This window comes from Phyllostomus hastatus, unplaced genomic scaffold (assembly GCF_019186645.2).
Source record: "Phyllostomus hastatus isolate PE091 unplaced genomic scaffold, TTU_PhHast_1.1 phas_scaffold_129, whole genome shotgun sequence".
NCBI classification, from domain to species: domain Eukaryota; kingdom Metazoa; phylum Chordata; class Mammalia; order Chiroptera; family Phyllostomidae; genus Phyllostomus; species Phyllostomus hastatus.
Window position 1 is genome coordinate 6,875,696 of NW_025334009.1, and position 12,831 is coordinate 6,888,526.

Sequence of the window (12,831 nt, forward strand, 5' to 3'; positions counted from 1 at the left end):
CCGCCCAGAGTCGTCGGTCTGCAGGACCGAGCTGGGGGAGGCTCCATCTCCCCAGCCCCCGCCCCTCTGACCCTACCCTCGCCTGCAGGGATTTCGCGGAAGGGCAGGAAATACCAGCAAGCGAGGGCCAGGTTAACGGACGCCTTTGTTCCAGGTGCACTTTCCCCACACTGTGGACAGAGATGTGACTTTAGGGAGGAGGGAGGGGAGAAGCTTCAGTGACGGGACAGAACGCTGCGACCCCAGCACAGAGCCTGGCCGGCTGGCCGCCACCCCAAGTCCGCCCCCCAGAGTCCAACGTGCCTGGACAAACGAGGCTTTGCTTCCACCATAGTGCACGATCTGTTCTGTTTCCACAAAGTTAGCTGCGTGGCCCTCAGAATCAATCCCTAAGGTGAAAGAAAATTCAATTAACTGTCTTTATCACATTAGAAACATATCAGAAAATGCAATGTAATTCAGAGAGAATTAAGTCAGTTCAAGTCAGTGGAAAAGTACTCGTAAAAATGGGTTTTAAACAAGTGCACAATGCATGATCAGAAAGCTAAGAAATGCTCGTTCATGCTAAACAGGCTTAAAGGGTGGTATTAAGGGCCTATTAATAAATAAAGTTGGTTGTTATTTAATGCATCGATTGTTTATGCAGACACACTCCTGTAATTCCCCCAAAACAGTGTTTCTCAACCTTGAGATATATTTAATAGAAAACAAATTCTCAAGGACTCTTGGGAGTATGTTCATAAATCCCAGTTTAAAAAATACTACTGTACTATTTTGAAAGTTAAAACCATTAAGCACAGTATTTAATGCAAATGTGGGCCATTATGTTAATAGTATTTCATTATCATAAGCAAAATGGCCCCGCAGAGGCTTATGATGATCATAATTATGCGAACCCCACGGGCAGGAGCCCCGGGCCCCGTGGGAAGAGCCCGCTCTGAGGGGCCGGGTCCCGCTACCAGGAGTCCCTTCCAGCACCGGGGCCCCCGCCGTCTGGTCTCCACGCCCTGTGCTCGCTAGGAAAGCCCGCTGGGCCCCGGTGACTTTCGAGTGAGTCCCTGACTCAAATCTCCAAATTACCAGGAAGAAATCAGTGGATTTGTAACTGTCTGAAATATTTCTTAACGTTATTTCTACCTGGCGTATTTCTCAAACAAAGCGTTTTGAGATGTGAGGTGTCAGGGTTTCTGGTAGCGTGTTACCAGACGGGGACAGGATTACTGAGTCAAATCCGTAAGGAAGCGCCTCCTCGGTGCCTCTCGAGTGACTTGTCGGAAGCACAGACTACGTACACTGGGTCCTTCCCACGGTTCCCGTATTTCCATTACAGAACAGCACGTAGTTATTTCTAAAAGCGAGGTGCAGAAGGGGCGGGGGCAGAGAGGCAGGCCTCTGTGGAAGGCTTTCACAGCACACCGAGTTACAGACAACCACGGTGCACGGTGGGAACTGTGCGCAGTGCGCAGCCGCCGTCACGAGGGGAGGCGAGCACACACCTGTGGGGACAGAATCCCCCGGAAGGATAAACAGCAGCTAGCAGCTGACTGGCGGGTGGGGGAAAGACACAGCACATGGGACCAGAACAAGAAATATTTTTCATTGCATTTTTTTATACTTTAAAAAAAAAACAACTTACCAAATTTTTTTTTATTTAAACAGAGAGAGAGAGAGAGAGAAACATCAATGTGCAGTTGCTGGGGGCCGTGGCCTGCAACCCAGGCATGTGCCCTGACTGGGAATCGAACCTGCAACCTTTGGTTTGCAGCCCGAGCTAAATCCACTGAGCTACGCCAGCCAGGGCTCTCTTTTTATACTTCTTGATAGCTAAACTATATGAATGTATTACCTATAAAAAACTCAATTAAAAATTATGTCTCCAGCCCTGGCCAGGAGGCTCAGTTGGTTAGAGCATCATCCCCTCCACCAAAAGGTTGCGGGTTTGATCGCCGGCCAGGGCACACCCCTAGGTTGAGGGCTGGATCTCCAGAGGCAACCAACAATGCCTCTCTCTCACGGCAATGTCTGTGTCTGTCTCCCTTTCTCTCTCTCTGCAGCCAGTAAACATATCCCCGGGTGAGCATTAAAAAAAAATTATGTCTCCACCCAAGAAAATCTGGTTACGGGGAAGCTGCTAACGCGACTCTGGTCTGGAACCTTGGCCAGCTCACGTACTAAATGCCTTCCTTCCTCTGCTCTCTCGTCTGTAATAAGGGAGATTAACCAAATAACAACTTCCCAACCCAAAACTTCTACAATTTATCCAACGGCCCACAGGGTTTTATCCCAATAATCTGGCCAAAAAAAAAAGGTGAGAAAAACTCCTTTTCATGACAGTAACTTTCAATACAGATTTTAAAAGGCTGGTTTAAGTAAATCAGCATTTGCCAGTACAAAACCTAGAGAACAAACGCTCAACGTGGAAATCTTCAGAGCTGAGGTCCTGAAATCAGACGTCTAGCTTCATGCATGCGAAGCAGCCAAGAACGAGAGAGGCACACGCTCTCTGGCAGGGGGCTGAGGCTACCAACAACCGCACTGAGCTCAGCTGGCTGCACACACCCAGCCAGTAACACCCGCCGGTCCCTCCTGAAGCGGTGGGAAGCAGCGGAAAGCGTCCCTCAGCACGGGCAGTGCGGCTGCAGTGGCGGCAGAAAGGCACGGAGACCTAGCTCATCGTCACAGTGCGGCCGGAGGTCAGTGTTTACTGAGGCCGTCAGATGGCCATGCAAACAAACAAAACACAGGAGGCTGCAGTCGCATCACCGTAAGCCGGACGTTAATCACGGCTAATGTAGCCTAGCCCGGTGCGGCTCCGTGCCAGCAAAACCGACCCTACCTCGGACATAGTAGCGCACGCCAGCTCTGAAACAGCTCCTCCTCGAGATGAGAATCCAGTCGAAGCATTTGCCGTTAATAGAACACGAGTGCATAGTAATAACTTGGCCACATTAAGGAAAGTGTAGCACACAGAGGGATCACATGTATTACCCCAGACGGGAGGATCCTGACGAGGGGCACACAGGGCGTGGGAGAGAGAGGAGCTCGGGACGACTCTCAGTCCGCGGGGGTGTCTGCGGGAACCCCGAGCGTCCCAGGTCTGAACAGAACCCTGAACACTCCGCAGCCTCCCCCAACCTCTAGGCTCTGCCCCAGCTCAGTGGATGGCTTCCTTCCACTCACTCTGGTCAAACATTCAGATTCGTAGGGAACTTCTCTCTCTTCTACCCCAGGTACAATTCGCCAGAAAATCCTGCAAAACACATCTGGAGCCTGACCCCTTTCCATCACCACCGCTGCTACCACCTTAGTCCCAGGCAGCAGCACCCGGTGCCCGGCCCCCTTCCGCTGCCCAATTATTGTGTCCCCCCTCGCTCTCCTCTGGCCTCTCCTCTAACATGGCTGTCACCCCGTGACCCTGACGTCTCACGCCAGTCCTCTCCTTAGATCCCGGCAGTCCCTCATCGCAGCTGAAGGGAGACTCAGCCTTCTCGGCCCGGCAAGACCTGGGCCCAGGTGCAACACTTCTCTGGCTGCAGCCCCTCGCCCCTGCCCGCGCCCTCTGCCCCAGGCACGCGCCTGCCCTGGGCCTCGCTCTTGCAGATCTCCGTGGATTGGAAACTTGTGGCTGTACCTCTCATCAAGAAACTACATTAAACAAACACTAATTTAGAGTTTTAGATTAAGCCAAGTGGATAAACTATTCCAAAATCGCCTAGAAAAAGTGTCCTGTAAGTCTCGCTTGACAGTATTTGTCCACTGACATCTCCTTTGGGGGAAAAAACAGTAATTGGCCCAAACCCCCTGAAGCACGGCCTGAACACACCTGCTCTTCTTTCATCCTTGGGGGAACCTGGGAAGCTCCAGGGAGGAGAAAACCAACCAACCAACCCACCAACCCACCAACCTACCCAGAATAAACAAGAGCTTTCTACCCTGAGATTTTCTGACCATGACCCCCCATGACTGTGGAAAACGTTTTCTCTGTTACTTCTCCGCTTTTCTTCACGTCCAACACGCACAGTAACTGAAGGAATCACAGCGTCACAACAAACGAACGAAGCCGACCCTGCTGTGGTAAGAAGCTTCCTGCGTGCGCGGCAGGAAGACCCCTGGCTTCTGCAGGCTCGGCCCGACCCTGAGCTCACAGCCCCCGGCGCCCCTCCCCTCCCGGCCGGCTGTCTCTGCCTCCCTGGTTTTACTATGCTGTCTACGACGCAGGTACGTTTTTAAAGCACACTTCCAATTACACAGTCACTACTTGTTCTGCATCTGTCCTGATTTCCCCACCCCCTCAAGCATTATCTATTTTTACTTTTCTGTGACTATTTCAGATGACAAATAGAATTTGTAACTAACTCTACTCTCCAAGTTACAGATCACCCTCCTACCTGAGTCTAACTTTCTAAATTTCCACGGAGATCTTTCATTTCAATAGCAAGGTTTAAACTACTTTTGTTTATTGATACAAAGTCTAATAAAGGCAAAACACAGTACCCCTATTCTTTTTTTTAAAAACCACCAGCCCCAGAACCCTTTAACAGAGAGAACAATTTAGTCTAAAGAGTACATTCTTTAAAAAAAGAAGGTCATTTACAACCACTATTCTAAGATTTTATGTTAATGGGTTTTTATTTTATTTCCAAAGCAATTCCTAGTAATTCTACAACACTCTTCTCATGCAATATCTGAGACTGTCTCTGGCTCTGCCCTACAACAATACTCAGAGAAAGGCCGCCAGAACACCAGACAGCGGCACCCGGTAAGGATACAGCCATGCAGCACTGGAAGGGCAAACCGGTGGACCTGAAATGAAGACACACGTTACGCTCAGGAGTAAGTATGCTTAAAAGAAAACAAAAAGCACCACATAAAATATATTTACAGGTGAGGAAGTAATACACAAATGTAACAAGGCAGTGAGCTTATGGGCAACTGAACCTTAAAGGAGCCTCTGCAGTCAGCGCTGTCTCCCCAGTTGGAGACGGGCAGGCCCCGTGCTGCAGTCGACCGCACGGGCCCAGCCCCGGGTCTGGAGCACGAACGCAGCCGCCTGCAGCTGCAGAGCATTTGCCCCCTCCCTCCCCTCCGGGCTCTGCCTCCCCCAGCTGCACTCCTCTGGGGAAGAGACACGCCCGGGCTCACTGGTCGCGGCTCAGACCACCTTGGTAAAAAAGGCAAAGCAAACGATAAGAAATGAAGCCACCAGGCAGATCGAGTTACTCGGGTGCCAGGTGCACACTTCCTGGCCCAACCTGTGTGTCTGCGCCTCGCTGCCGTGAGCTGAGGACAGAGGAGGGCGCCACCCAGGCCTGGCTCCTGGGCGGGGAAGGGGCTCCCGTCCCGAGGAGGACACACGCCCAGCTCCGCACCTGCCCGGGGACTCAGCTCCGCCCCACATCTCTCCACCCTTTGTCCCCCAGGGCCCAATCTCTCTCTCTCACTCATAAAGCACAAGGTGCTCTTAAACTTAAGTATCTTTTCTTCACTTAAGGCTTCTAAGGAGATGAGAGCAGGACGGCTGTCCCTCCCCAGTCCAGAGTGATGTGAGGCAGCCGTGACCCAGGTCTGTGCATCCTCGGCAGAGCTAAGGCAGCCTCCCGAGCCCCTGGAGAGCAGGCAGCCGTTTCACAGTGTGTGCTCAGGTGAAACGTAGGCCATCACGAACAGGCGGCCTCACTCAGTGAGCATTACCTCTGGCTGCGCAGAAAGTTCTCTCAGAAGATGGCCATTCCACACAAACCGCTGATCCGCCTGAGGGAGAAGTTGCAGAATGAGAAAACAGCTCCTGCTAAGGCGAGCCTCTATGGAAAGAGGAGGATGGCAATGTTTCCACCTCGTGGCTAGAAACAGGCGTCTGACAGGCTCCCGCCAGAGAGGGGGAACCCCCCTTCCCCTCACAGCAGCCCCCACCCCGGGGGTTTCCTGTCGCACTGCCTCAAGACAGCGCTGCTGGCCCGGAAACCGGGGGTCCCCCGCGGGGTCTTTCTTCCTCGTGCACTCCGTCCGCCGGCAAGTCCTCAGTCTTCCAAACCCGCCCTCTGTTCTGCAGCCCATTCCCACGCCCTGGGCCGGCACCCGACTCCAGCCTGCCCACTGCCGTCCAGTCTGCGCCGCCCCCCCCCCCCCACCGGCTGCCGGTCAGAGCTCGCTGCCGTGACAGGTCTCCCGTCTGCTGCGATTCTTCCCTGGCTGCCCCTCGCCTGCAGAACCCAACTGCTGCGTGGCCTGCACAGGCCTGGGACCCGGCAGCCCCTCCTGAACTCTCTGATCTCACCTCTGGCCACTCGGACGTTCGGACTGTAAGCACAGAGGAAGCTCCTCCAACAACTCGACCTTTTCCCTCCGTTCTCTTTATAAAACACACCCACCCGACAGCCCCCCACCCCCCATCCGAAAAGGCACAGAGAGCGCGCTCTCACTGGACCACCAGCAGGCGGGCGGTGCACCCCCCGAGATGCACGTGCGTGCTCCGTGCCGGCTGCACTGGTTATCCAGCATTACCTCATGCAACTAAACATTTTGTACATCAACGATCCGTGGCTTAAAATCAAGCTGCTGTTAGTAAAAAGCTAAATGAGTTAGAATTTAACCCTGATAAAAGGCAAGTTGCTAAAACAAAGCTGCTGTTGAGTTAGAAGTGGGAGTGGCAGCCACGAAAGATGAGAGAAACACAGTAAAAATCTATGGATTCTGCCCACACACTGCTCCATGTTGAAATACTTAAACAGACTCAAACTGGAGAGCGTGATGGATAGACTTTATCTGGAAAAGACAATTAGGAATCAAGGAACCACAAACAAAGGCAAGCCTATGGTCCTGCATCAAGAGAGTGGCCTGTCAATGCAAACTTTAAGTGAGGACAAAACGCTGACGGCATACGTGGTGCGTCCATCACCTCTAGGGTTCCCTATGTTAACTTTAACCGACTCCCGATTCGCTGACGAAAAGTTCCTTTCCCGTCCCCACGGACGGAATGGCTTCTTTTTCAGTTTAGCCTAATACTGTCACCGTCTCTGCCTGGAAACCCGCCCTCTTCCGTCCTCTCCTGACCACGAAGGCCTATCCATCATTCAATCTCAGCTCAGAAGTGAGCTTGCGGAGGCTGGTGTGGCTGCGCGGACTGGGTCCCAGCCTGTTCAATTCCCAGTCAGGGCACGTGCCTGGGTTTCGGGCCGATACACCAGCAGGGGGTGCAGGAGAGGCAACCACATACTGATGTTTCTCTCCCTCTTTCTCCCTCCCTTCCCCTCTCTCTAAAAATAAATTTAAAAAAGTGATCTCCGTGAAGTCGTGCCTGACTACCTGAGGCAGAATGAGACCCACCTTCTGTGGGGTCCCTCTACACCTGGGTGCCAGTCTCTGTGACAGCAAGTGTCCCCTGCTTTGTGACCGCCTGGACTCCCGCGTCCCCAGGAGACGGCAGGTTCCCACAAGGCAGGGGCCCTGTCACTTCATTCTGTGCCCCTGCTGGCTGGCCAAAACAGTGCCTGGTCCGCAGCAGGCATCAGGGAGACACTCGGTAAACATGTGGACAATGCAGCCACTGCTTTCAAAGGCACCAGTGTCTTCAGCTAGAAGCCCAGTTTCTTGACGGCTCAGCTCACATCCGAACTTACAGCTGAGCCTACATAAATGTTACCAGATGGGAGTATGACTCATCATAAAGCCAATCAACTAAAACACTGATTTAGGTTGAACTTTACAAAAACTATCATTTTTACTGGTCAAAACTCATTAATTCCTGGCAATATCATATGGTCCAATCTAACACGGCACTAAAGTCTGTCTGACCCGTAGACACGTCTTAAGGTTTGTTCATCAAAACACGGAGGCAGTGGCCATCCAGGCTCCTGAACAGCAACAATGTGAAGCTGAGATCTGAGGCCCAGTTTTAAAGATGCACTCATCTTAGAAAAAAAACAAAACAAAAGCAAAATAACAACTAAAAACCTCACCTTAAACAAAAAGATTGTTTTCAAGTTCTTAAGTAGGTTGTTACTTTCCTAGCTGCAAAAACTATGATACCACTGCAGAAGGACATTAATTCTAGAAGCAGAATTATGTTACTAATGCTGCTGATACCTGTTAGACTACAGAACTCCTAGAGCTAGGAAATCACCAACACGTGTGTGATGCCATGACTTCCGACTGCCCGCGTCATAGACCCTGAATCTGGGACTCACGCATGTTTGAAAACAGACATCCAGCCAGGACTGAGAAAAAGCAGTATGTATTTTAATGGACGAAATAGAGACATGCCTCTTAAAAAACCCCAAAGAGGTAAAAATAACTGACCATTCAGCTTACCCTTTCCAAGAGACTCATTTCCTGAAATTCCGGACTAGTGTTTGACAGCCGCTGCAAAGTGTGGGTCAGATCGTACGTGGTGGAGAAGTAAAACCCATCCACATTCAAGACGTGGTTTATCATTGCTAGGAAGGTCTTATTATCTTGTAACTGTAAACAGAAAGGATAAAAAAAATCAGCCTGCCTCATCCTTGAGAAGGACTCTGTCGGCACGAAGAAATAACGGAAATAAAAACCTCCGAGTCTGGCCCCATCAGACACCACCAGCGCACGGACAGCACCCAACGGTGTGTGGTCTGACTACATTAACTGTCAGGCAGAACCCCGTCCCTCTCGTGTCCCTCACAGTGTCTGCTCTAATGGGCAGGACGGTTACTTTAATGAAATATCACCAACGTAAGTGATGACCTACTGTGTGCCAGACACTTTTCACAGATCATCTTTCACCTTCCAAAACAAACCTGCTAGGTTAGTAATTATCCTCATCTGACAAATGGAAAACAAATTCTCGAGGGGCTCAGTAACACAAAGAGTAAGTAACAAGAGAATAATACCGTCCACATTCTTAAGAAATTTTACTAGGCCCTGGCCAGCTAGCTCAGTTGGTTGGAGTGTCATCCTGATACGCCAAGACTGCGGGTTCGATCCCCAGTTAGGGCACAAACAAGAAACCCAGAAAATGCGTACATGGGTGGAACAACCAAGCGATGTTTCCCTCTCCCTTCCTCTCTCTAAAATGAATAAATACAACTTAAAAAGAAACAAACAAACTTACTTAACTGGCTGGGGAGGATGGTAAGTAAAACAAAATTCTTCTTAAAATCAGAAAGTCCTAGGGAAGTATTATATGTCTTATTTCCTGATGATCGTGTCAGCGGGCCTGCCCAGTGAAGGCCCAGACTGACGTGCGTCCCCATCTTTGCTTTAAAGAACAGTGGCTGGTGTCGGGTAACAGGAAACACAGCCCCTCCGCTACAACAAAACCTCCGCTGCGCCGCTCCGTCTTGCGGACAGTGTGACAGTGACAGTGTCAGTGTCCCCGCAGCAGCGGTCTCTCCCACACCTCACTTGTGTCCAACCCGAACGTCACTCCCGGAGCTGCCACTTTCTGTTTGTCTGCCCCTTCATCGCTGGTGGGATGCCCTTTAGCTAATGTGCCGCCCTTTAGCTAATGTGCCGGGACATCTGGAACACAAGCCACCTTGCTGGGGGACGGCCGTTGACTAAACCCGCTGGCGGGGATGCGCGCGCACGGGGGGGGGCGCTGTCTGTCTGAACACAGACGCTGCGCTCGCACCCACATTCGGGGCAAATGAAGAGAACTTTTCCCCTTTGGGGAAAAAGGGAATGAAATAGGATGAGTGGAACTTCAAAGGTATTTAACATTTTATTTCTTTACAAAAAGGATCCGAAGTTAAATCCAGGTGCTGAGAACATACGTGTTTTTTATTTGTTCTTTTCTTTCCATATGAAATTTCATAATTTAGGAACAGAACCAGTTTTGTTTTGTCTTTTTAAGAAGACAAACCAAGAGAAAGAAAATATGTGAAGAGCTTGTAAAATATGCTTTATGCCTGGGTATAAAGGTAGGTAAAGTGGCCCGCTCTACAGGTTAGGTTCAACAGTTAGGTTCCAAAACCCATCAAACGCTCCCTGTACCCCACCCCCAGGGCACTACGCTGGGTTCTGCAAGCGCCTCCACTTCTTACCTGAATATCAGTTAAGTGCAACATTGTCTTCTTATAAGAAAGAATATCAAAATCTGTTGCTTTCCAGATTACATGATTGAAAAAGTCACCTATTTTTATCTTTTTGGTAATGACAATCAGATAATTTCCTGCAAAAAAGCAAAGCAAGACTCAGATAAACATAAATAAGGCAACTCGAACACCAAAGTAGCAGTCCTTGTTGCTCAGACTCTAAAAGTGAGACTGTATGGTGCTGTGCGATAAAAAGCCTGTGGTTTTAAAAAGCAATCTTATAATTTATGAGTAGAAAGACCAGTACATTATTTCTAGAAATTCCTACTGAAAGTTTACATTTTTTCCCACAAAGATATAGCAAAAGCTTTCAACAGCTAAAACAGTCATCGCAGCAGACCAAACGCAGGACAGAGATGCATCTTCTCTCTCTCGCCCACGGCATCCCCGTGCAGACGGGCTTCCGCCACGCTCCCCCGTGGGTAGCTGAACGCACCACGGGTCCTGAGAGCTGACCCCTGCCGGGCAACGGCCCGTCCACACTGTTCCTGTGTCCTTCAGGCATTCTATCAACCCCATGGCAGAGAAATGTGCTGGGGCAAGTGGTCCTCAGCTTGTGCTGGTTTGACTCAGGATTCCTCTACTTTACGGTGGCGCCAAAGCGACGCACATTCAGGGGCAACCACGCTCTGCACTCAGATCTGCTCCAGGCCTGTCCCAGGCGGCAGGATGCCCTCTCGTGACAGCGGACAGCGCCGCAGGCCGCGGCTCTCCATCTGGCCGGCGAGCACAGGGGTGAATGAACAACAGGGAGTCTGTAGTGCATTCAGGGGTCGGAGGTTCTGCCGGGCTGGGGGCTGATGCGGGTGCTCTGGGCACATGGGAGGTGGGCGGGGCTAAGCTACGATGCTCAGTAGACTGGGTGTGTTAAATGCATTTTCGACTTAACGACATTTCCAGCTTATGACAGGATCACTGGGAGGTGACTCCATCCTAAGTCTGGGGCGTCTGCACCAAGGGGAGCAAGGGGACAGCAAGGAGCCTGCACAGCGCCACGCACGCACCAACCCTGATTCGGGCAGCCCCCACAAATACAGCAGGGGGAGCCGTTCCCACTGATTAATTCTTAAGCTCTGCTGGGCAAGGCTCTCCCACAAGTGCCCTCCTGGAAGTTCTCCCAGGTGTGTCTCTCTCCTGGAACGTGTCACACTGGACTGCAGTAATTTTTACTGCTGAATGCCGCTCCCTGACTGTACAGTGTGGACAGATGGGACGTGCCTCCTTCATAACGTAGCCTCCAGCACAGCACCTAGGAATTTTCTTAAAGTTCAATGAGATGAACTTGGGATACACAAAATCACTTTCCTAGTGACTCAGAACCACCTCATATTCTCTAACATGCACTGTGTCTCACTCAGCTCAGATGGAGGTTAAGGGAGAATACTCTGGTCCTTGAACGTATTAAATTTTTTTATTTAAATACTCTTAGAATTTATGAAAAGTGTTTAGTTGACTAGAGATTTCAACTATAGTTCAAATAAAACCAAAAACATACTTCTTTTTTAACAGAATCTCAGCCTGAAAAATTTAACCATTTGATGTATATTACTTTTAGAAATTAATGGCAAAACCCTAATCCAGTTTATTGCATAAAGCATGACATGAGAAGTATGCTTTCATCTCATACACTAATTGTGTCAATGTGATTACCTTCCTAGCGCGTCGGAGCTGATCTGTTCCTTACCTGCCACCAGGTGGATCGTGCCCAGTATGCCAAATATCGGTCTCGTGACAGCTGAAGGAGGAATGTCTTTCTTGACTTGAAAAGAAAAACAGAATCACAGAACACAGTCACCAACAGAACGGGAAATTTAGTTTGATTTCAGCAGCTTCACGAAATCAGCACGGATGACTTGTCCTCAGAAAGCAGTCTCCCTGCATGCCGGCAGGACGTAAAATAAAGCCGTCCACGCTGCATAGAAAGCACTCTGCCCGCCCAGAATATGGTGTCGAAAGTAACATTCTTCAGCATTCTTATCAGGTACATTGTGGATTATTTCTAATGTCAATTTTCAACTACATTTATTCAACCTCTTGCCACAAAGTAAGGCTTTATCTCTTTAAGAGAATTAGATAGTAAGCACACACACACACACACACACACACTAAATAAATAAATGATAAAGTTAAACTAAAAAGAAAGGAAATGGAAGAAGGCCGGGACGTGACCCTGACTCCGCCACCCCACTAGCAGAGCGCACACCGGACCTGCCTGTCCACGCCTAAGCAGGTGCGCGGTGCGCGGGGCAGGTACCGCCCCGAGGGGGCCGGTGGAAGGAAGGGCCTCCTCCGCGGGCCTGACAGCAATCCACGCAGGTAAGCGGGGAGGCCCCATCACGAGCTGTGACTTTACCAATAATGCCCTTATGAACAAACGACTGGTGATCCATTAATCTCAGATTACGGGGTTCGTTTCATAATCGTTAAACTTTCAGCCAACGTGTTTCACGGAAACACGTTTTGTAGAACCCTGGTTCAGGGAAGAATGCCCCGTCAGATAAGCTTCATCTGCCCACCCCCACGTTACTGCTCTCCCTGGCCCAGAGACCGCCAGGATGCACAGGCGGAGAGGGAAGGCTCTGGGACCTGCAGGAAAACCAGGCTGTCTGTCCCCCTGTTGACTCCTGGCTCCCCAGACTTGCGTGGCTCTACCTTTTTCTTTCAGCCACAGCCGAATCATCGTCCTGGAACCCATTCTGAAACACTGCGGTAAACCCAAGTTCCTTCTCTTAAAGGCAGTCCTATTATTCTGAAGAAAGTGATT

At 50.3% G+C, this 12,831-nt stretch overlaps 1 protein-coding gene across 1 annotated transcript in view; it reads right to left on the bottom strand.

Moving 5' to 3' along the window:
• SACM1L (SAC1 like phosphatidylinositide phosphatase) overlaps positions 1-12,831 on the bottom strand; it is a 40,620-nt gene that overhangs the window by 15,166 nt on the left and 12,623 nt on the right. Inside the window, exons 3-9 of the mRNA XM_045857018.1 lie at positions 11,752-11,826; positions 10,017-10,144; positions 8,308-8,457; positions 5,692-5,751; positions 4,770-4,803; positions 2,837-2,938; positions 304-389 (exon numbers count right to left, since the gene is read on the bottom strand). Coding sequence (XP_045712974.1) covers positions 304-389; positions 2,837-2,938; positions 4,770-4,803; positions 5,692-5,751; positions 8,308-8,457; positions 10,017-10,144; positions 11,752-11,826 — 635 coding nt within the window. The remainder of the gene's footprint in view (positions 1-303; positions 390-2,836; positions 2,939-4,769; positions 4,804-5,691; positions 5,752-8,307; positions 8,458-10,016; positions 10,145-11,751; positions 11,827-12,831) is intronic.